We start from the raw sequence: 25673 nt of genomic DNA, 5'->3' as shown, positions 1-25673 counted from the left end.
TTATTGTTTTGGTTTTTTGTTGTTGGAAAGAGTACCAGATGATAAAACTATTAATGAAATCCTAAGGCCTTATATTGATCCTGAAAAGTCTGATCCTGTAATTCGTCAAAGGTATGTCTCAAAAATCTTATAATTTTCTGAAATTATTAAAAATGTTGATGTACTGGTTATGTGCATATTCATTATGTTAAGTTAGGACTTTATTAGACTGTGATTATGTCAATGCAGTTTACTTTCTGTGCCATTTCCTTGGTGTTGACTCAAGGTTTTGTCAGTCATGGATGATGCTTTTGGATAGTAATAAAAACAGTACATAACACTTAGTACTTACTGTTTTCTAGACATTCATTAAAGCAGATGATAAATATGTATTAATTAATTCCTCACAGTAACCCCTTAAGATAGATTACTGCTGTCATACCCATTTTGTATATGGGGAAACTAAGCCTTAAAGTGGTTAAATGACTTCTTATAGCAAATAAGCAGGGAAGCTGGGATTTAAATCCAGGCAGTCAGTAGTCAGACTCTGCACTGTTAACTCTTAAACTTCTTTAAAATGGAATAAAAAACTCTAAAAATTAAGAGTTTCCAAGTAACTGTTAAAGACAGGAAATTCTGTTTCAGCCAAGTCTTCATAAAACTAATTAAGATACACTCTGCCTCCTGTCCAGAAATATAGTATTGACAAAAATGGTTAATGTAGCATAGTAGAAAGATCCAGTTATGAGTATCTGGGCTAGAATAGCTCACTCTGTCCCTTTTTAGCTATGTGATGAGGAGTAAGTTACTTAACTTCTGGACCTTAATTTTTTATCGGTAAAATGAGAATGTTAATATCCACTAGATAAGGTGGTTTGAAGCTTTAAAAAAAAAAAAAAGCACATATAAAGTTCCTAGTACAGGGCCTAGCACACAGTAGGCAGCATTTAAAAAGAGAAACTATTATTAGAATGTGAATTAGTTTTCCTGAGCAGGAACCCACTTGACTTTGTTTTCACCAGATGGTACCTACTTGGAATATGAATGCCTGGTTTGGTTCCAGTGTAACCTAATGTTTCAGTGTTAGACTGGGTGGATTCTAAAATGTCCGATTCAATTCTAGTTAAATCTCATCTTCTGCTTATAATAAAGGTTGAACCCAGACTGAACCAAATCCGTGTCCCATATCAAGCAGTGTCTTTGACACATATAGTGGTTGAATTTCTTTCCTTATTACTGATAATTCAGTTGTTATCATTGGTCATATGTTTGGCAAGAAGACAAAGTGTCACTAAATTGAATACACTTTTTAAAGATAAATAAAATGGCAAGTTTAATTTAATTTACTTAAATAGACATTTTTAATCTAAGATATTATACGGAGAGAAGAAAGGTAATTTTTAAAAATTCAAATCCTTCCTTAGAAAATATCTTTAACCCCTTTTCTGTGCTTGGATAGTTGGATTTTAAGTATTATTAGCTACTCATAAATGTTTAGTCTTCCATGAATACTATCTTGAAATATATTAAAAATCAGTTTTGTTTCCTTCAATATGACATTTTTATTTCAGGTTGAAAGCCTACATTCGCTCTCAGACTGGGGTCCAAATTTTAATGAAGGTTGAATATATGCAGCAAAATTTAGTAAGGTAAAATTGCTTCCCTCCCCATTTCTTTAAATATTTTCTAATTCTGTAATATAATTAGGTAGCCTGATTAGCTTAGGTAGCCAGTTATTATACTAATATGACTTCCAAATTAAAATTTTAAAATAATCACACTTATAGGATAAATTCAGTTGAAAAATTACTTCAGTTAAAGTATCTTAAAATAGCATTATGAACAAGTAAAAGATTCCTAAATCCCATTTGAACTTACTTCAAGAAATATTCTGGAGATGCCTGGGTGGTTCAGCGTTAAGCGTGCATGCCTTCAGCTTAGGGCGTGATCCTAGAGTCCTGGGATCGAGTCCCACAACGGGCTCCCGGCATGGAGCCTGCTTCTCCCTCTGCCTATGTCTCTGCCTCTCTCTTTCTGTGTCTGTCATGAATAAGTAAATAAATCTTAAAAAAAAAATATTCTGTACAACAGAGTTCTAATGTTCAAGTTTTTGCCTTTGGAAATACAAAAATTCATGTGACCAACTGAGCATTGCATATATTGCATTCTTTGCAGAGAAAAGTAGAAAGAGCCAGGTTATAACAAACCATATTATTTGAGACAGTTCTTTACTGTGCTCTGTTCCTTAATAGAGTGGTGATACAGACTACACCAAACCATCTCTGAGAATTCTGCAAAGTCTACTTTTGTGCCAGTTATGTGTCAGCATACTGAATTACAAAATACTGATCTTTGATGACCTTTGATGCTCTTCCATTGTTAACAAAGCTACCAAAGTCAATTCAGACTAGATCTGGTCAGTCTCACCTATGATTCGATTTGTTAACATAGCTTAGAGGTTTTAGGATCCAAGCTTTGAAAGCAGAGCTGGGATTTCAGCCCAGCTTGCCTGATTCCAGTTATGTTAAATTGAGTAAATTATGTAACCTCACTTACCTTAGTTCCCTCACCTTTAGAATAGGGGTGATAATAGTAATTATAAGATTGTCATGAGGGGTGCCTAGGTGGCTCAGTCAGGTAAACATCTGCCTTACGCTTACCTTATGATCTCAGCTTGGATCCTTGGCTTGAGCCCCGGTTCAGGCTCCAGGGAGCCTGCTTTTCCCTCTTCCCTCTGCTTGCCGCTCCACCCCCCTTCTACACAGACATGCGTTCTCTTTCTCTCTCCCCCAAATAAATAAAAATCTTAAAAAAAAATCCTCATGAGAGATTATGATAGTTCATTCAGCACTTGGTAAGTGCATGCTATTATTATTACTATGAATACAAATAAATGGATTCTTACAAAATGTCTACACATAAGATTACAAGACTTAAAGCTAAGAACAGATTTAAACACCAAATCTTGACCACCTTCTTTTACCAGCATGTCGCAAATACCCTCAATTTCATGTCATTGATCATGGTTCGGTGATGAAAAATTCAAGTTTTCTATAACGTAATTTTTTCCCTAGACTTCTTAATTCAGTATATTTACATGTAGTTCATGCATTAACTCTCCTCCTTCCCCCAGAAGATTTGGGGCCTTAAATGAGAAATGGATAGAAAGTTTTGTGGGTTTTGCAAAGATATTTATTCAAAGTTATAACATCCATGTTAACCAAAATCAGTATTTCTGAAATTGATAATCAGACATTTATGTAATTACTGAGAAATACTGACGTAAAAAGTGCATTTCAGTTTTACTTAGCAAAATCTTAAAGTAGATTTCATACAATTCATGTTTAAACAAAACAATTTGCATCATTCCCTTGGAATTTACCTCCTGACAATCACTAAGTAATTTTTCTTTTTTTATTGTTACCTCGTTCAAATTCAGTTCCTTAAAAAAAAAAAATCAGTTCCTTTCTTAACATTTACTATATTTAGTTAATTCTTGTAAATGTTACTTAGATTTACATGATGCACTCCTGTGGCTTCAGTTGTATAAGCCTGTTAATAGAACACTTTTGAGGGTTTTTATGAAAAATAAAAGTGCTTTTTGTATAGTTATCTCATCTCCTCTTCTCTAGGCCATGGGACTGAGACATACTCTCCCAAGTCTTCTCCTAACAGCCTGCTGACGTGTCCAGCATTCTAACACTCGTGCACCACATTTATCAACTCCTTGTCATAGACTGCACTGCCAGTATGGGGATAACATGTAAATGTCTCCAGAAAAATCGTAGAAGGGAGACAGTAAAAAGTGCCACCCATCAAACTAAATTGCTTCAGTCATTGCTTCATCATTTCCTTTGTTGTACTTATCAGACCTTGACTTACTACAAATAGCAGCCATTGACTATTTTAATGGCTGCATAAATGCATTTGTTTTCTTAATAAGTATGTATTTGAAATACCATATTGCTTTTCTAGACTTAATAAAAATATTTATTTTGGTGAGTTTGGGCATCGTACTGGACATGGTCGCCTTATTTACCTAAACTGTTAGGCAAATAACTAATTTTCTTTACCAAAGATAAGGGAAACTACCTATATCATTTTGGTACAACTGCAAAGAACAAAAGGTTTGGATTTTTTTTTCTTTTTTAATTTTGTTTTAGTTTATTATGGTTTTTGTTTTGTTTCTTTGTTGTTCCCATTTTTATTTCCTTCATTACCAGAAAGAGAGGGTTTGGAATATTTCCATTTTAAGGCAAACCGGGGAGTGGCTAGTGAAGAAATGTGCAAGCTCACCGAGCCAGTCAAACTTGACTCTTCGGCATAGTATCCTTGTCTTCCAAAATTCAAGGAAACCAAAATTGTATGTGTTAAAAGATAGGATACTGAGTGTTTTAAAGTTTATAATACAGGACATACTGGGCTCAGATAGCATTCATTTTTAACTTGGAAATGTGTACTATAAATGCCTGAAGAGGCAGAGAGGATGGAGATTTTGAGATGGAGATCTCAGCATGTCCTGGCAGACCAGGGTTTTCCAGGAGAGTGGCTGGCAGAAATGCCTACAGCATGGCATGATCCAGAGAGGAGCAGTTGGGAAAATCATTTCATGGAGTTGCATAGAAAGAAATCAGGATACATTAGAGACCAGAACACAGGAAGATACCAGTCAGATCAGAAAGGTGTATTTTAACAAAAAAAAAGGGTAACCTGAACCCCAAGAAAAGTAAAAAGAAAGTGCACTGAATTGAAGGTCAAATGACCTAATTCTAGGTACTCACCTTCTCTGTGCTTCATTTTCCTTTAAGATCCTTTATTTTCTCTTATTTTATACTTTCTTGAGAACCAAAATTGGGCATTGGGTTAACCTTAATCCCCATAGGGAATGGAATGATAGATTAATAAAGTAAAAGGTGAGTGTTGTTAACTTCAGGGAATACCTAGAATAGGCTGGGTTTTTTTAAATATTTTTTATTTATTATTTATGATAGACATAGAGAGAGAGAGAGAGGCAGAGACACAGGAGGAGGGAGAAGCAGGCTCCATGCCAGGAGCCTGACGCGGGACTCGATCCCGGGACTCCAGGATTGCGCCCTGGGCCAAAGGCAGGCGCTAAACCACTGAGCCACCCAGGGATCCCCTAGAATAGGCTGTTTTGATACTAAACCTGAGCCATTCTGAATAGCATGAAAAGTATTTTGACTTTATCTTATTTACATAAGAAAGTTGCCATCTGCATTTCCCCATTTGAGTTGTTTATTTGAACTCAGTGATCTATGAAAACATTAAAGAACAAGAAGGGGAAGTTTATAGCCTAGATCCTCAGAAACTCCAGTGAAGGAGTTTTTATCCTAAGTTGGGATAAGGTACATCATATATTTCTGATTTATTAAGTGAGCTTCATGATACAGTTATCCTAATTTCTGTACAACTTCACAGTTTTCAAGTATTTTCTAATCATGAATAATGAAATTAGATACTATGTGAATACATTTAGAAATAGATTTTCATTTGATGTTTTTAATTAAAGATTTTCAGTGTTTTTCAGATAATTCATTCAGATAGGATAAGATGAACGCTTACATTTGATTGTATATTTAATTACATTTGTATCATTAAAGGAAATTATTATAGGTTTTAAAACATTAAGCTTCTAATATAAGATAAGCATGCTAAAATAAGAGGATTTTATTATTTCCTAAAAAGTGCTTATAAGGCAGAAACATGTAGTTTCCTTGTGGCTGTTGATTTTAAATGTATTCTACGATTTACATCATTCCAGTGACTCCAGAGTAAAGTCTTTTTACCAAATTCTTGATGTTGCCAGTTTCCACTGGCTGTGTTTTCCATTCTTAGAGGGTTTATGACCGTTGTCTCATGATATACCTGGTCAGCTAGAGCAATCTTAAATGTTTCCCAATTTTTAGCTTTGCCATACATGACTTTTATTTTTAGATTTAGGGGATTATAGAATCCATGTCTAACCCTAAGGAATTTGCTGCTCCTCTGTTTGAATTTGTGTTTTCTTATAAAAGCTAATATGACTTCTTAAGTAAATTCATGTATTCATTCACTTGCAAATGGTGATTCTCACTGTGGTCCAAGTATCATTCTGGACATTAGAGTAAGGAGAACCATTCCTGCCCCGGTGGAGCTTACATTCTCAGTGGAGGAGAAGTCATGAAAGGTGCTTGTTTTAGTGGCACTCAAGAGCCATTCCATTTCTTCACCAACTCTATTCTTACAAAGTAACTGAGTAGTTTTGAAACAAAACCCATGTTGGTAATGCCAGGTACTATAAGAGGCAGTCATTGTATTTGCTGCTTTCTCAAGTTGTTACTGACTAAAGAATTTAGAGTAATCCCAAGTTTGGTACTGTTCATTCAATTGTAATTTCCCAAATCTATATTCTATATTTTACTTATTAAAGGAACCATTGATTTCCCATAAAGAAGTTAAGGTATATTTTGTTAAGTTTAACAACTTTGTTGTTTTGATATTTATATAAGGTCATTTTTTGGTTTTGGTTTGGTTTTTTTTTTTTTAAGATTTATTTATTTGAGAGAAATAGGGTAGAGCAGAGGGAGAGTGAGTCCCAAGCCCACTTCACTGTAAGCGCAGAGCCCAGCATGAGGCTTGATCCCATAATCCCAAGATCAAGACCTGAGCCGAAATCAAGAGTCAGATGTTTAACCGAGTGTATCACCCAGGCACCCCTATAAGGTTCTATAGTTTTGATAAAGATGTGGCTTAAGATATTATAGGATAATTCTTTCCAAATTTACTCAAAAACCATTAATTAAGCACATCTTATCTTCAAGGTATATAAATAAAAACTGGGGTTTATACAAGAATGAGTTGAGTACAGTTCTATAGTGGGAGAAAACAAACAAGAAACTAAAGTGACTGACTGAGGTTTCTGGCATGGATCTGTTTTTGGAGAGATGCAGGTAGGGCCTGGAGAGTCTAAGGGCACATTGAGTTTTAAATAGAGGTGGCATCATTTTCTCAAACATTATTGTCAAAAAGAACAGCCTTTTTATAATACTCCTTTGTTAATAGGGTACCTTCAGAGTGAGATTATATTATATTCCAGTAAGAAATAATAATGTTATCCTTTCAGAATACATGATCTGTGGAGAAGTAGACCTGATTTTACTTTGAGAGATTCCAGACTAGATTTTGTAGACCAGAAGTCTCACCATTGTAAACACTAAGCTTATTAGACCACTGCTTCTCAAACCTAGCCCAGATTATGAGATGTTCCAAAATAACCTCTTTGTTTTTATCCAGAAACCTACATCAACATAGGTTTTTTTATAAAGTCAAAATAATGTTATAAATTTGATTCAAACCTTGGAAAGTTATTAAGCCCATTTTCCCACCTGAAATTGGGGATCAGAACAGAAGTAATAGTGCATGCATTGTTATGAAGATTTCTTTGAGATGTTAGCTGCTTATTAGCACAATGTCTGGCACATAGCAGATCATTCTCAGTAACTACATATTATTTGTCTATTAAAAGGTGCAGTAGGGGCACCTTGGTGCCTCAGTTGGTTAAGTGTCTGCCTTCTGCTCAGGTTATGATCTCAGGGTCCTGGGATGGAGCCCTGAGCTGGGCTCCCTGCTCAACAGGGTGGGGCTTCTCCCTCTCTCCTGCATGCACACGTTTGCTCACTTTCTTTCTCAAATAATAAAATCTTTTAAATTATAAAAAAAAAAAGAGTTGTGATAGCCAGCAGTGGACTATATTATGCATTTTTAAAAATAACAACTTGTTTCAGTTATTTCATATTTCTTAAACTTGCAGGAAGTACCCCAAGTTCAATATTAGCTATACTCCCAACATGCTCCATTTAACCACATGGGGGTTAGTTTGTATTTCTTTTAACATAAATCAGATATTGGGAGAATATAAGATTTGAGGAGTTTGTGTACTTAAGGTGTTATCAACTATTATTTCTGTATGATGACTCCCAGGTGTAGATATATTTTCAACCTTTATCCCAAATTTCACATCCTGGTTTGTAGCTATCTTGATTTACACATCCCATTAAATCTTAAACGATTTAGACCTCGTCACACCATATATGTTTCTTCCTGGTGTGTGTATGTGTTGTTTTAAATAGAGATTAAATAGGTTGATTATGTTCCTGGTATCTAATAAGCAATCAACAAATGTTGATATTTACTCCTTGTTACTGGCTGGTCATTCCTGTAGTGAGACATAAGACCTTAGAGCCATCTTTCGCTTCTCCTTACCACCCTGACTTAATGTAGTTGCCTCCATAATGAGTCTCTCCTCTCCATTTTTCTGAGTAGACTATTGTTTATCAGTGTTTGCAGTGGAGCCTATCCCTTCCCACCAACTGGATGTGATTTGCTTATCCTTTGAGCCTTAAAAATATGTTGTATTTCTCATAGTTTCCTGCAATCATCTTATTTTTCTCCCAATAAGATTTTTCCTATTCAGTGATAAACTCCCGTTTGAAGACAGTGACTACATTAGGCATCTTTTTATTTCCTGCAATACTAAGTCAATGACTTTCCCACAGTAGTAATTCAGTGTTAATTTTTTAATATGTAGTATACTAATTCACTTAAATGTATATGTGCTTGCTATTTGCTAGGTGTTGATACCACTTTAGTGCCCCAGAGCAGGACTGGGACAACTTTTTCTAAAATGGCCAGAGTAAATATTTTTGGCATGGTGGGCCATACAGTCACCATTGTCAACTCTATTACAGCACATAAGTATAGATATACATAATAACGTATGCTAGCATAGATAATACATAAATGAATGGTTGTGACTTCTGTTCCAGTAAGACTTTATTTACAAAACAATGGGTTGGATTTGGCCTGCTGACCATAGTTTGCCATTCTACTCTAAAGGATTCTTTTTAAGTAGGCTGTCCACCCAGCATAGAGCCCAAGGTGGGGCTTGAACTCATGACCCTGAGATGAAGACCTGAGCAGAGATCAAGAGTCGGATGCTTAACCAGTTGAGCCACCCAGGCACCCCTAAAGGATTTTTTTTACTGGTTATTTGTGACTATATCATTTAATCAGTTGAGGGCTTCAATTCTCAATATGTAAAATGAGAGAGAGAGAGAGAGAGAGAGAAATAGAAATTATAACTGCCCAGTATAATTTAAAGTTCCTTCAGAAAAAGCAGTACCTGCTCAAAAGACAAGCTTTTTGATAAATGAACTTGACCTAAAGTATCACTGAGTCCCTTCCATGTGCCAGCACAGTGCTAAGCCCTAAGATTACTCTGGCATCTAAAAAACTAGCCCTCAGGACACCTGGGTGACTCAGCAGTTTGGTGCATGCCATTGGCCGAGGGCATGATCCTGGGGTCCCAGGATCGAGTCCCACGTTGAGCTCCCTGTGTGGAGTGGAGTCTGCTTCTCTCTCTGCCTGTGTCTCTGCCTCTCTCTCTCTCTCTCTCTCTCTCTCTCACTCGTGAATAAATAAATAAAATCTTTAAAAAATTTTGAAAATTAAAAAAAAAAAAACAAACTAGCCCTCAAGAAGTTCACAGTCTAGGAGAGAAGGTAGATATATAGTAAATGCTACAAGAGTTATATGTTTTATATATAAGGCATGAAAGGTGCCCAGTGGAAGGCATGGGTTTTTTGCATAGATTCTCCAGACTTGTCATTTTTTTGATGGAAACACACACCAATTGCCTTCTCTCCACTCTGCTTCCAAAGATTGGCATATAGAGTTTAGATTTTAAACCCAAGTCAAAATAAAGTATTATTTAGGCTTTGACTTAATGAGCATCACAGAAGATTAGAAGATTATTACTCTTCGTGGGGACACTACCCTATTGTACTTGCACAGATTTTTTTTTTTAGCTGTTTCCTACTGTGTTGGTTGTAGTCAATAATTTTTGGAACACTTTTTTTTTTCTTTTTTTGAAAAGCAACCAGCAAAGTATGAGCTCTTTCTCTTGGATGATTTTATATCCATGCTGAGATGTTTTTTAAATAAAAACTAAGGTTATTTTACTTTCTTTGGATCTGTAACATGAAATATTTCAAAAATCATTTACAGTGAAATTAAAGAGGTAAAGATACTTTTTCCTATGCTGTTTTAGAGAATTGGTTTTGCCTGTGTAAAGGCCTCAAGTGAAACCCACCTGACCTCCTTTTGGTCTTAACTAACACACATCCTCCAATAAGCAAAGACCTTTTCTACTGTAGAGCAGAGCTGGCCTCCAGCTCACATAACTTGCTCAGATTCTGACTTTGCTGACTCTCAACTCTGCCTAGAAGATATCACCTCTCAGCCTTAGTTGATTCTAAGGGCCTGGTTTCTTGCTTGCCTCTTCTCATAGCCCTGCCACATCCCTCCTTTCTTTTCACCCAGCCCATATCCCCACTGGCCAGTTATTTCTTCTAACAATAATAAGTATCTCCCCAACTGAACATTTAACCTGTACTTCTTCTTTTGTCACAAAGTGCATCTCATATTTCAGTGTCCATCACAATCTTTTAGGACAGTTATTGGAAATACAGATTTCTAGCCTACCTTAAGAGGCTCTGGTTTAGTCAGTTTCACATAGGGCTGAGAAACCTGCATCTTTTTACAGTCTCTGCTTCCTAAGTTATCCCTGTGATCATACTTTGAGAAACACTGGCCAGGGTGATAAACTCCTTGAGGACATTTTTGGTTCCCATTCAGTGTCTGACATGTTTTCTGTATAATAATTCAGTTGAACTGTTGAAGATGTATAAAGAAATATGTGTAATTTTATACTAAGATGGGTTTTTTGAAATCAGATTTTTTACACCTTTAAAATTATTAGTCCGTACCCTTTGCCTAATTGAATGGAACTGGAAAATTAAATGATCTTATTTCAGGCTTACAGAAAATAATTGAAAAATATACTTTGAAGATTTTCTAAGTAAGAAATTTATAGTATGCAGTTAAAAGTTAGGATTTTTAAAAATGTCCTGCCATTAGAAAGCAAGGTCTTGGAAGTTATTTTGAGAATAATGGTAGAGAATTAAATATGTTATCAGAGAACATTAAAGGAATTCCAGAATGTCTAAAAACAACATTAACTACTTTCAGATGTCATGTCTTATGAAAATTGCAGACTCCCTTGCTGCCTTTTAGTTAGATCCCTTGAAAGTTAACTGTGCTGAAGAAAGGGTTAGTAAATATAGCAATATGCTCTTTAGATGTGATTACTTAAACTTCATTTTCCTTTTGGAATTTGATTCTATTAATGAGTACTGCAGAGACAAATGGGGGAAATTACTTAATCTAAGAATTAATAGTAAGCAAACTGGGGATCCCTGGGTGGCTCAGCGGTTTAGCGCCTGCCTTTGGCCCAGGGCGCGATCCTAGAGTCCCAGGATCGAGTCCCACGTCGGACTCCCGGCATGGAGCCTGCTTCTCCCTCCTTCTGTGTCTCTGCCTCTCTCTCTCTCTCTCTCTCTCTCTCTTTCTCTATCATAAATAAATAAATCTTTAAAAAAAATAGTAAGCAAACTCAAATGTAGTAGATGCCATTATCCATGATTGCTCATCATGAGGTGTATTTCCAGTAAAAATTTTACTTCAAATATGTTTGTGTTTTGATCAATTTTATATTAGTAATTGCTAAAATTAATCAATAAAGAACTATTTTTAACATTTAAAGCATTAAAATCCTAGGTAATAATAATAAATTTTTAGCTTACACAATTTTGTTACAGAAAAGTATAAATGGGTGATCAGTAAAAGATTTTCAAACATAAATATTAATCAGGGTAAAATTCTTTGGAGACTTGGGGTGGAAATACAAGTTTATATATCTATTTTAAAAATACAGAAAAGTGGAAATACAAGTTTATGTATCTATTTTAAAAATACACAAAAATGCACAAAAGCAGCCCCTGGGTGGCTCAGTCCATTAAGCATCATACTTTGGTGTCAGCTCAGGTCATAATCTCAGTATCATGAGATCCAGCCCCACATTGGGCTCTGCACGCAGTGTAGTTTGCTTGAGATTCTTTCCTCTTCCCTCAGTGGACATATTGTGCGTACTCCCTGTCCCTCAAATAAGTAAATAAATAAAATCTTTAAAATATATGTGTGTATATCTCACAAAAGTATCGTTGTTTTCCAAAACTATTTTAACATATATAACAAAAAAAGCGTAAAGATCCTGAATAAGTTTTCCCAAACACAAAAAAATGTTTGCTGCAAGGGTGAGTTAAAAATCAGTGTTAAATCTAGAGGCAAATAGGTATCTTTATGAAACATAATAAGTATTAATAACAAGGTCTTATCACATGCCTCCACTGTTTTTTGGTGCTTTGGTAAGCATTTTTTAATACATTATGATTATGGTACATTATACATGCATTATATGTTTTACATGTTGTTATAATTGCATAGAGAGCCCTGGCTGCAGCTTTGTAAACATCAAATGGTGGTACCTAGATCCAAACCTATGCCTGCCTGTCTCCCAATGCATTAGGATGTTTTCTGCAATATAGCACATGCCATAAATGAACATAATGCATGTTCTTAGATTATAGCCCCAGTTCTTTGTTACACCTTTCAGGATTGTTGATTATTTTTCAGAGTGAGAGCCGTGATCAAGTTGAGTACACGTGCTCAAAATGGTATTAACCTTTGGCCACATTTTGGATCTAGACCCTAGAACAAGGGAAGCAAGAGATCATTTGAAGACTAGAAAATGTTAGAGTCAATATGAAGAATGTCCATACATATAAAGGGAATACGTAGAGTGAGGTACTAAATATTTTTGTCAGAGAAGACATGTCAAGTGGGTTTTATGCGTGGCATACTGCTTGAAGCAGCTTTATGATAAGAACTGTAAACTTAGGTATAAGGAAGCTTAAGCTCAGCTAGTTGGCACAGCTGGGTTAGTATTTACAGGACAGATACAAGGACAACTATTAAAGTTTCAGTAGCTGTGAATTTGAGAATTTTAATTTGAGAGGCACAGAAGAATAAATCTGCAGTGATATGATGGTCAGATTGTTACTAGATTATAAGCCTACAGTTTCCATAGTGAATGATTTCATTTCAAATATATACTATATTGACTACTGGTTACAGGAATTATGTGAAATATAAAACGAGAATTTTCTCTGAAAGCTTGGGAAACATTTAATTCTCAGTGTTAATGTACTAAATTTATACATTCTAGTTATATGATAATTTGTAACCAACTTTATATACTCTTCACTGGGAATAATGACATGATTAGTTGACATTTCTAGGTGATTTCAGATATTGTATTTTAGCCAAAGAGCTTCAGCTTCCCCTCCAAGCAGACCTTTCTCTTTTAATTTTTTTTATAAGTACCCAAACTATGAATTCTGTGCATATTCCCATATTTACTTTGCACGAGTCCTGTGGACACCTAGCTTCCTGCTGACTGTATCTATGTTGTACCTATACTTTCTTCTTGAAAAGCCTTCATCCTTCACCTCTAGTTCACAACTATTTTCCCAGTGCCTCGAACAGTGTGTGGTACAAGGCAGACCTTCAGTAAATATGAATTGGGTGAGGAATAAGTGAACAAGCAAACAGTAGAGTGAAGGAATTCAAGATCTGCTTTATAGCCCAACCCTGCATCTTCTTGTGTGACCCTAAGATACTTAATTTCTCAGGGCTTCATGGCCCTCAGCTGGAAAACAAAAGAAAGACTAGAGTAAGTTCTTGCCATTTTGAAAGTAATGTAATTCTGTGGTGTAATTAATTCATGAACTATTTAACTTTTTTTTTTTTTTAGAGATTTATTCATGAGATAGAGGCAGAGACACAGGCAGAGGGAGAAGCAGGCTCCATGCAGGGAGCCTGGATCCCAGGTCTCCAGGATCAGGCCCTGGGCTGAAGGTGGCACTAAACCACTGAGCCACCCGGGCTGCCCCCTATTTATTTAACGTTTAAGCAAAAGTTTACCTGAAGAAACTGATCATATTTTGCAAAGTGATACTTAAGAGTCTGTACTAATCATATGCTTACATTCAATTTAGTACCAGAAGAAAAATGTTTTCTTAACAAGAGTAAGACTAATTAAAATTCCCTATGTCAATTAGAAGAAAATACTTGAAAGAGGAGGGATTTTAAGAACCAGTTAAGAAAGAGTGGTAGCCAGGATTAGCTAATGAAGTGCCTAAATATTGAAGGCACTGGGCAAGCTGAAAGAATATCTGCAGGTATGTAAGAAACAAGAGAAAAAAAAATTTTTTTTTAAAGATTTTATTTATTATTCATGAGAGACACACAGAGAGGCAGACATAGGCAGAGGGAGAAGCAGGCTCCGTGCTGGGAGCCTGATGTGGGACTTGATCCTGGGACTCCAGGATCACGCCCTGAGCCAAAGGGAGATGCCCAACCACTGAGCCACCCAGACATCCCCATAACTTTAGATTTCTATCATGACACTTGTACCAATGAAATTTAATTATTTTTTGACTAGTACTCTCAATAAACTGTCTTTGAACTTCTGTTACCTGGAAGACCACCTGTATGAGGTAAACACTAAGTAAATATTTGAGAAATCAGGTGATGAATAAGTGTTTACATTTCCACATGCATTAATTGTAATAAAGTACGTACTATATCTCTACAGGATAGGAAGCTTAAGCTCTGAGAAATTGACCTACCAAAAAGAAACCAATTCACAGTTACAAAGCCAGGATTTGGACTTAGGTCTGTCTGCAAGATCATGCTTTTTCTACTTCCTAGTCTTGTCATAGATCATGAACATAATTCCTGCCCAGTATGTCAATTCCCTTCTAGAGGTGCTTTAGTGTAAAAAATATTTGGAGTATAAAATCTTATTACTGATACTAGTTAGACAAGTTCCACTTCGGGAACATTTTCATCTGTTAAATTCACTTATTTAATCTTTACAAGCTAGTTGTTGACTAAATAACTTTTCCATCATTATACTGATGAAGAAAATGGAATACCCTTGAGGAGTCACAGATCTTTTTTTTTTTTAAAGATTTTATTTATTTATTTATGAGAAACAGAGATAGAGGCAGAGACATAGGAAGAGGGAGAAGCAGGCCCGATGTGGGACTAGATCCCAGAACTCTGGGATCACATCCTGAGCCAAAGGGAGACTCTCAACCACTGAGCCACCCCAGTGTCCTTTTTTCTTTCTTTCTTTCTTTCTTTCTTTCTTTCTTTCTTTCTTTCTTTCTTTCTTTCTTTCTTTCTCTTTCTTTCTTTCTTTCTTTCTTTCTTTCTTCTTTCTTTCTTTCTTTTTTTTTTTAGATTTTAGAAGAGTCATAGATCTTAAGGACCTTGAGATCAAATGAACAAATGGCGAGTAGAACAAATAAGAGCCTTGTAAGACCCTCCTTAAATTTTTAATATATGTAATTGGCCACTTTATTTTACCACATCCCATAGGTTTCATACCATGGATAGACTAGAATCATTTACCATTACAGTTACAAACTGCTGAGCTTTCTGAATGAGGAGGCATATGTTTGTACTACCCAACTCATGACTGGTGCCCCATATCGAATTATTAAATTTAGGGAATTATTAAATTTAGAGAATCCTCATACTATTAAATGCCAAGCATTTAATCCTTGGCAACTTTAGGAGGGGAAAGGGAGATGATCTCGGGTGTCATTGATCAGATGGGAAATAAAGTGGTTTGTGACTTTTTAAAATTCTGTCTTCTTTTGAGTAAGGAGAAATTTCTTAAAATCCTAATTTGCAAATAAAATAGAGGAAAAAGTTTGAGAACTTGGCCAGTTTCTTTGAAAGTTAGTAACAGAGCCAAAATTAAAAGCATACCCTTGACTATGAAGACAACTTTTATTTATATAATGTCAATCACTGTAACACCTGTTTAGCCTACTGAGCCATGCTGCCCTTATAATGCCCCTGTAAAGCTGCCTGGAGCAGGGTCAGCTAGCAAGCCTGTGAGGGTGAGCAAGTGAAATAACAAGAGGAAATGTCTGAGAGGGTCCCTGAGGGTAAAAAAAAAAAAAAAAAAAAGACAAATGTTGGTGTCTTAATTCTTCCAAACCTAATTTGTTTGTCTTATGGTAGCAGAACCATTCTACTAATGGGAACTCCAGAGTTTGAGAAAATTTCAAACAGATAAAGCTGCCCCTTAGATTCAGTAACTTAATGGCTTGCAAAAGAGCTAAGGCCTAAATGTTTTAGGCTGTGCCAAGCTGGACTCTACAACTTGCCTAAGGATAATAGAAATAGAAACATTCAAAGTACTTTTAGCCTTCTAGAAGTAAATGTGATCTAAAATAATACTTTGAAAGTTGTAATTCTATATTTAAAATGTAAAATGTATAAAAAGGCAAATACGTGTTTCTGTGCTTACATAGTAAGTGCCATTCTCTGTTACTCTGAAGAAGTTCAATGACTGTCCTGAACTAAAGTTTCTATCAGAATGTGTTTTATTTTAGGTAAACACAAATGTAAAACTTTGTTCATGGCTTAAGTAAATGAGCGAACAGTTTCTGTGTTTTATCATTTAATCGGCCCCTACCCCCCAATAATTCTCTGAAGTGATACTGTCATTCTCTCCATTTCCAAGCGTGGAAACTAGGGATCAAAGAAGTAACATAACTTGTCCAGAATCATAGACCAGTAAATGATGGTGCCAGGACTTTAACTCAAAGCATTAGACCCCAAACCCAAGCAGCCAGTAAAAGTTGCTGCTTCATTTAACTACAAGTTACAAAATGTTACCCCGTATGCATGTGATAGCTTTTCTTTATAAACAGTTCACACAATTTTCTTTTTAAAAATATGGGCAAATTTTAATGGTAGAACCACTAGTATTAGAAAAATCAAAGAAATTCAGGATTTCACCTAAAAGGTTATCTAGTAAAGTCCAACCTCTTTTAACTGGGAAGCTGAAGCCTAGAAGCTTCCTGACACTGAATAGCAATATTGCTGTGATTAGAAGTTTGCAACATTTTAGGGTAAATACTAAGTAAAAATCAGTGGTTCTAATGAAAACCATACAACGTACCAGATTTTCACTGTGTTTGAATAAAATACTTTTTAAATAAACCATTTTAAGTTCTTATAAATTTTTGCATCCTAAGTGCTTTGTAAAAAGTAGAAAGAAAAGGTCCTGCTATACACATAAAACAGGGACCAAAATTTTTTTTAATTAAACAAATAAAATCATTGTAGTTTTAAGATTGAAGTAACTTACAATTTATTACATTGGTAATTTTCAATTATCCGGAGATGTTTCTCTGCTGGGAACATATTTTATACTGTATCAGCAAGAATAGTAGGCTTATAGTTACCATGTGGCTTTTGAATAATTTTTTTTTAATTCAGCTTTGGAAATCTAGAAAAACCTAATGAAGATTTAATATTAAGAACAAATTACTTAAAACATTAAATCTACACTGAAAATTATCAAAACAAATGAGTAGAAAACATTCCCTTATTTGTGTAATGTCTTTCAATAGAATTCTTATGATTCAGTTTAAAATACACATAAGTTACTGCAAGTGTTTATAAGATACTACTTGAAAATTTCCTATTTGAAAATTCAAGCCTTATTTTCTACTAAGAAAAATTTGGTTATATCCGTTTTATATTTTACTTTAAAAGTTAATCTTATACTTTGATATCTAATTCAATCTCATTTTTCTCTTATGTATAATTATTGCTAACTAAAAAAAAAAAAAACACTGCTTATTTCAAAGGGAAATAATGTTTAAAAGATGTGAAGCATTTAATCCTTGAATGCTGGAACCACTTTTAAAGTATTGTAAGCACATCTGTGTTACATTACAGAGGGAAAAGAATGTATGCATTCCGTGGCCTATGGGCACTAGGGTGGCTGGTTTAGGAAAACTGAGTATTTGGCATTTCAAGTTTTTTTCAACATAAAAAATTTTCTGTAATTCTAAAATGAAGAATTGAATTCCAGAGGTGGAGCATGTGGTCAGGCAAACATAAGTCAAGTACATTTGTTCTCTCACTTGTCACCTAATTCTGAAAAAGAAATCAGTTTCTATAGGGGGCTTGTCTTTGCATTTCGTTAAGCGCTTGTTTTCCTGTATTTGAAAAGTATTCTATGGGACAAACTTGCAGAGAAATCACTACACCAGGAGTTCTTCTTCCTAAGTGCCCTGAATGTCCCAGTCAGCTGTGAGTTATGGTGCAAATAACCTATTACTAATAAGGAAATACCAAAGTTTGTAAATGATTTATTCTTAACAAAATTACAGCAGATTCTAATGTTTCCAGTGATAACCTCATTCTTGATCACTTGTATTCCAGTGAGCTTTCTTGAGTGGGAGGGAAAAGGATGGCGTTACAGCTGTTAGGCTGGGTATCCCTTAGGATGTGCATTTTGCACGTGAATATAATCTGTAATTGGTGGAGATGGAAGAAAAAAGTTGGAGAATTATTACTACACTGGTAGACATGTTCTCAATTTTTTCCTCTTTAACGTGACATGATATTCACATGCCAACACATTCCCATATGCAACTCCTAGTGAGCTAGCTGAAATTCTGTCCTTTTCTCTGCTACCCAGAGAAAGGGGAAGGGATGTTAGGGGAATACATCTTTAATCAACTAAAAAAAAATCTTATTTTTAAGTAATGACTGGAGAGTTTCCTACCTTAAGGAACATTAGCATCTAATTACCTATGACACATTTGACAGCTATGTCATAATACTATGACTGATAAACTCCATATTCCTTAAATTTCCAGAAATTCAAGCCTGTTTTTTGTTTTTTATTTTTTAATTTTAAAATATAGGAAGGCCAAATTTAATTGTATGGCAAAAAGTAAATTTCTGGAAACTATTTATAATTAGAATTAACTTTTTACAAAGATATTTGTAGCCAGTTATTTTAACACTGTGTATTACTGACAATTCTCATAGGATAGTTTTTTTTGTTTTTCTTTTAAGGTTCAAACTAAATATATTTGGGAAATTTGAATTTTGAACTAGTCATTGCTAGTCATTGCCTGATCCAAGAATTCATGACACATTAAACAGTAGATAGGGATCCCTGGGTGGCTCAGCAGTTTAGCACCTGGCTTTGGCCCAGGGCATGACCCTGGAGACCCGGAATTGAGTCCCAATCAGGCTCCCTGCATGGAGCCTGCTTCTCCCTCTGCCTGTGTCTCTGCCTCTCTCTCTCTCTGTCTCTCATGAATAAATAAATAAAATCTATAAATAAATAAACAAACAAACGGTAGATATTGGGGCACCTGGGTGGCTCAGTTAAGTGTCTGCCTTCAGCTCAGGTCATGATCTCAGAGTCCTGGGATCAAACCCTATATCTGACTCCCTCCTTAGTGGAGGGTTGGCTTTTGCCTCTGCTCCTCCCCTCTGGTTATATTCCCTCTCTGGCTCTGGCTCTGGCTCTGTCTCTCTCAAATAAATAAATAAAATATTTTAAAAATAAATCATAGATACTATATAAAAGTCTTTATTCCTTGATCTGAAAATGATTTCTTCTAAAACTTTTCTAAAGTCAAATTAATTTATTTGCTCTTGATTTAATTTTAGAACCTGTATAATAATAGCACTTTTACCTGGTTTTCTTAGAGGTATTAAACTTACTTTATTGCAAGGAAATAACTATTGAATTAATGTCATTAACATTTAAAAAAATTTTAATGTACAGGACTCTGATATATTTTATTTATGAGTAACTTTGAATCGTAAAGGTGTTTTTTATTTTTGTTTTGCTTTTTTTTTTTTTTTTGTAAGGTATTATGAACTGGATCCTTGCAAAAGTCTCCGTGACAATTTGAGGAACAAAGTGATCATTGAGTATCCAACATTACATGTGGTATTAAAAGAAGCCAGTCATGATATGGAAGTTCTTCACCAAGGTAAATGTCAAGTTGTTCGTATAATGCTTAGAATGACTCTAGTGAACCTGAGCAATTACATGACTGTCTTTATTTCTGTATATATCTGTTTTCCCACTATATGTACACCCTTAACTGAATTTGCTCTATAGGTAGCTATAGTTAATGTAAAGAATTAAATGAATGAGCTGCTAATTCTCTCATGTTTGAGAACACATAGTTTGTAATATCAATTTAAAAACATAAGTTTGAATGGCTATAAAAGAACTTTTTTTTTTGCTTTGAGTTCCATATGTGTGTGTCTTTTTAAAGCTAATAGCCTTTAAGTAACAGTCTGTCCAATATCAGATAAATTTACTACCTAGTTAAAACTCTTTACTTAGAGATTCCTAAAATGAGGGATTATAAAACATTTTTAGAGTCTCACCATATAGAAAGGAATAATGTTTGAAAGTACATCATGTTTAAAATGTCATTGACTTGACCTTTGTCTCCTTTTTCTTAACACACTGGTTTTATTTTCCTTGATATTTGTTTCTTTGGCTATATTCCTCCCATTTTAATGATTCTTTAAAAGTATATACTTATCAGTCTTTGGTGAGTAGTGGAGTTGGAAGTATTAAAACTGGAAATGGTGTATGTAAAAGTTCAGTATATAAAATGACTTATCCATATTTGCAACTACTGATTAAAATAAGCTTCTTGTGTTTCTGAATGCAAATTCTAGAGGATGTGAGTAAAATTCAGAAATTACTTTTTAAAAGGGAGAGAGGTGGCTCAACTCAGAACCATTAGATAGCACTTCTAGCTAAGAATAATAGTTACAGGCCAACTTTCATTGTAACAGTCTCCAGACAACCAGTGAATCCTTGGATAGATGAAATTATTTCTTAAATAATATTATTTGAAACATGTGGTTTGGATTTTATTGTTACACCAGCAATATAAGCTGAAATAATCAGTAACCTTTGTTTTAAGGTGTTCTCTTACATGTATATAATAGGTGTTTATTCTTGGTTAAAAGTGAATAGGAGAAATTTTTTTTTCAAAGTGACCGAAATTTTGTCAGCATTAAAATTTGAAAATAGAATTTTAGCTAGCAAACATGAAGTTTCTAATCAATTATGGGCCTCTAAATCTTTAGGTTAATTCTTGACTTTATATTTTTCACAATTTGAGAATATCTGACTTTATTTTCTCAAATTACAAGTGTGTTGTAAATGACCAGTTTTGGTTTTTTTTTTTTAAAAAAAAGCTTTGTAAAACCTTACTTTTTCCTTAATATAATTCACATAGCTCTCTAAATGTTGGTTTCAGGGAAAGTTGTTTAGTAATGTGGGTTACTAGCCAGGGCAAACACGTCTGTGTAAATAAACAGAGCACACAGCTCCTCTTTCACCTTGTTTAGGAATGCACACTGAAGGAAGGCTTCCTGTAACGAAGCAAAATGAAAAGGCTACTTTTGTAGTGTACTTGGAACCTGATTAAGTAAAATGTGCTATTTTTTGGTGGGTATATGATATTTGACTTATTTACAGGAAGACAAGTGACTAGTGCTTTCAGGATAGAGGATCATTTAGAGCTACTGTGGCAAAATACTTAAAGAAGGTCTGACGGGATTTTAAGAACCATACAAGTGTTGTCACATCATAAATACACCCACTTTAAAAATAATGCCAGGTCTTTTGTACGTGCATTTATTTGTGTGAGCACTTCAAGGTATCAGTTTCTTTGTACATTCTCACAGTTTGGGATATTCTGCAGGGTGGTCCCTTAATGCAGGAGGAGAGTTATATAAGAACAGGGCATTTTCTTTGGAAAGCCTTGAAATTCCTTCTCTTCTCCGGAGGCAAAAATGTTGGATTTTGATCTTGAGTTCATAGCACAAGGTGTCTCTCTTCTAGTTTGGGTAAAATGTGTTTCTGGGCTGGCATTCAGTAGTTTTCACACTTGATCATTGTTACAATGTTTGTTATGGTTGTAGATTGCCATAACTTTTTTTCAAAGGTCTGCCAATATTGATGGGCAATAGGCAAGTTTTGTTTGTTTGCTTTTTGCTTTTTAAGGATTATAAAATGTTGACTATAAAAGGTTGAGCAGTTAAGGTAGCCCAATGGAATGAAAATGTGGAGTGCTAATCACCCATCTTGTATTAGTTCAGTGGGAGGTGCTCAGAATGGTGTTACTTGCTTCACGGGTCCCTATTTACCAAAGTTAGCTAGTGGATTTAAATGACTTGAGAGCATGCTGCATTTCAGTCTAAGAAAAAAAGAATGGAGTGCCATTAAAAGAAGAAAACAGGCAACTTCAGGAAGCATAGAAAGGAAAGCATTTCCCCCAAACTCAGTAGTACAAAGTTCTGTTAATTTAAAAATATCAGAGAAATGTATTTTTCCACTGTTATAACTCAGTCAAGAATATCTCTGCTCTTTTTTTGGGGGGGGGGACAGGGGGGTAATATCTCTGCTTTTAGAAAAGGAATCCAACCCAAAACTAATGACTTGAATTAGTGAAAATACATAGCGTAGGAGCTACTCATGCATATCCTTTCATCCATTCTCCCTCCCTCTCTCCTCCCCTCATTCCTCCTTATCCCCCTTTTTCTTCCTCTCTTTCATTGTGTGTGTCACATACTGGGATGGGGAGATGGGCATGGATCTCAAGCACAAGAACACATGTAAACTTTAGTGTGCAATATGTGCTATAATAAAATTTGTATAAATTGCAAAGAAAGCCAGAGGAGAAACAACTGACTTATATTATCATGGAGATGCTTGAGGGACTCTGATAGAGTTTATATAAAATTCCACAAAGATCAGGACTCTACCTTGGATTGACCCTGTTTCAATACTTCACTCATGAAAAAGGATTCAGTAAACATTTTGGTTACTGGGACAATCTTAAATCTAGGGACCATTGACCAAGAAACTTGGCAGTTGAATATGAGGCAAGATCTAGGTATATGATTCTAGCATCAGCTCTTACTAAGCTGTGGGTCCTTGAGCATTCACTGCCACTGAGCTTTAATTCCCTTATTTACACTATGGAAATAAATTGCTATAATCCTGAAGCGAAACAATCTGTATTTTAACCTTAATTTTCATAGCGTTTTAATGTATTACTTCTTTTTAGCTTCATTATGCAATGAAACAGAGCTGTTACTCTGGGTCCCATTTTGCTGAATAAAAAACAAAAAGTGACTTGTATTCATACTGATTCAGCAAACAGGCTACACTGGGAGGTCAAATACAAAGAGGAAAGATCTAGTCTCTATCCTTAAGGAACTCTCAGTTTAGTAAGTGAATCATAGTCTTGCTTGCTCCAGTTAGGACAGCTCCTTTAAAGGAGCTCCATTTCTGCTCTAAGTTATCTTTCCTATGAAAGGAAGGAGATGGCGATTAGCTAGTCTTCTCAGCCCACATTCACTCAGCATATACTGACCCTCAATTTTAAGTTAAAAAAAAAAATTATGGAAAAACTTATTCCAACCACACTTGGCCAGCCTATGTGATAATAGTGATCTCTTCAGTAGTACGAATATGGGATCATAACCACACTGTGAAGTGACCATTCCCAAGTCTTCCACAGAGTCAGGAAGGATGTTGCCTCACAAAATATAATTGCCACTCTCAGACATCGTTTCTTTATTGTGGCCAGAACTGTATATCCCTGCTGCCTGGAACATGACATGGTTTGCCTGTCCTATGAGCAGTGCTGTTGGTATGCATCAGAAGGGAAGAGAGAAGAAGGAAAAACAGAACAAGCTAAACAGAAACAGTATAAACACTTGACTGTATGTTTACTTATTTTTTTCAGTGAAAAGTGAATCTACCAAGAACATTGGCAATGAAAATTGAGCACTTCTTCTGGAGGAAGAAGGTGAAAATTCCCAGTCAATTGCAGAGGACCGTGCATTGACTAGCTGTTGGATGACTGGGATATTGTCAGTGGGTGGTTGAAATTTTTTGTTTCTCTGAGAGTAATTAAACAATCTAAATAATTTAACAATTATTGTTTAAGTAATTAAACAATCTAAAAAAAGTTCTTTTAAAAGATGAATTTTCTAGCCTCTTGAATTGACTTGTAAGGCCCTTATTCCTAGTAATAACCCGTTTTCTCCACCTGACCAGGATAGTGCTTATTTTAGTTAGGCCCAGGGTTTTAATATGCTTAATTCTGTAGGCTGAAAACTTTGTTACTTTGATGCAAGACCAAACCCAAGGATCACCTGTGTCATCCACAAAGTTGGCACTTCATTGGTGGAACCTCACTAAACATAAAGGCCATGTGACACACCTGTAGCCACAGGAGGACTGATAGATCAATTGCCCATTCTTGTCTTTAGGGTTTATTTGTAATTTATCCTCTTAAGATGACAGAGTGGGTCTTTTTTACTTGGGTAGCATCCAGTACAGTGTCACATGTAAAGGATAAGTAAATACTGTCAACTACTACTACTTATATTCAGTTCACAAAATCAGTGGCTTCTCATTGCTTGAACCATCGGTGCTCACCAATTTGGCTCTCCTTGTTTGCACAGTGAACTGTGTCTTATTATGAATTCTGTGCCTTTCATCCTGTTCCCATTCCATTCTCCTCATTACCACACAGGGGTGTTGTGATGAGCAGTTTTATGCTGTTTTGAAACATCTAGCAATAACTAAAGAAAGAAACACTTGGAACTCTTCAAAGTGTTACTGGAATGTATATGTGCATTTATGTATATACATGGCTTAATTTATACCTTATGGCAGCTCTGTATACATTATGATCTCACATATTAAAATTAAAGTTTCCTAGTTTTATTGGAATTTATACAGTTATGAAATTGCAGTATGGCTATAAAAAAGTAAAAGATTATTACATCTGTGTTGCATCTGTGTACTTAATGGTTAAGAAAACAATGATAAAATGGGACATTGGTGAATTTGCTTTTAGTTTATAATTGGAATAAGTTTTAGACCAAAGGAAGCCAGAGGCATTAATTAAAGAGGCTTGAGAAAAATAGAAATACGAACTAATAGGAGAAACTTGTAGAACACAAATATCTGTAACCTGGGGATCAGAACTGGAGAAGTGAATCCAAAGACAATAATGCCACAAGGACCCTTCATGTAAAAGTAATAGTGGAACTGTGATTTATAGAAAATAAGGCCTTGCAATTTGAGAAATAGGAATACTTCCTAAAGCAACTTCAGGAATCTTCCTCATACAGTGAAAGGTTTGTGTAGAATTATCTTTTTCAAAGTATTTCTGGGGATTTTCAAAGGATTTATATTTAATCTAGATGTGAAATTTGTTTTCTCAAAACAGGCAAGAAATAGGATGAATTGGATCAAATGTGTCACAGAAGTTTTATTGGGAAAAGCGGGAAAGCATACAACAGGAGCATATGATCTGAATATCAGAATGGAGAGCAATTTCCTGATAGTGAAATCTGTTATGACATAGTGCCATTTCCAAGAAAAGTATTGAGTTGCATGTCTTCTAGAATTTTATTTATTTATTTAAAAGATTTTATTTATTTATGAGAGATGCACAGAGAGACTCCATGCAGGGAGCCCAACGTGGGACTCAGTCCCGGGTCTCCAGGATCAGGCCCTGGGCTGAAGGCGGTGCTAAACTACTGAGCCACCTGGGCTGCCATGTATTCTAGAATTCAAATTGAAAACTGGACAACTAAAGGATTTATCCTGTCCACCCCATCCCCTATCCTCACCCCCCTGCCCAGGTGAAAAATGAAACGGGGAAAAGTCTGCACACTGCAGTGCAGCTTTGCCATCCCTGTAGTCTAGAATTCTGTGAGATTTTTCAATTACAGGCTGTTCCTTGGGAAAGAATTTAGCGTAGTTCCCTTAA

General features: G+C 35.3%; 1 protein-coding gene across 2 annotated transcripts in view; it reads left to right on the top strand.

The window, feature by feature from the left end:
* Positions 1-24674, top strand: part of ZNHIT6 (zinc finger HIT-type containing 6) — a 59532-nt gene extending 34858 nt beyond the window's left edge. The window contains exons 7-10 of one of the 2 annotated variants that reach the window (XM_055341353.1): positions 31-111; positions 1551-1628; positions 19711-19835; positions 23631-24674. In XM_055341353.1, coding sequence (XP_055197328.1) covers positions 31-111; positions 1551-1628; positions 19711-19835; positions 23631-23671 — 325 coding nt within the window. In that variant the 3' untranslated portion in view covers positions 23672-24674. The remainder of the gene's footprint in view (positions 1-30; positions 112-1550; positions 1629-19710; positions 19836-23630) is intronic. The other variant, XM_055341354.1, reaches the window with a different exon arrangement.
* Positions 24675-25673: the final 999 nt, after the last annotated feature.

This window comes from Nyctereutes procyonoides, unplaced genomic scaffold (genome assembly GCF_905146905.1).
Source record: "Nyctereutes procyonoides isolate TBG_1078 unplaced genomic scaffold, NYPRO_anot_genome, whole genome shotgun sequence".
NCBI lineage: Eukaryota > Metazoa > Chordata > Mammalia > Carnivora > Canidae > Nyctereutes > Nyctereutes procyonoides.
Note: the sequence above shows the minus strand (reverse complement) of the source record. Positions and strands in the feature narration are given on the sequence as shown.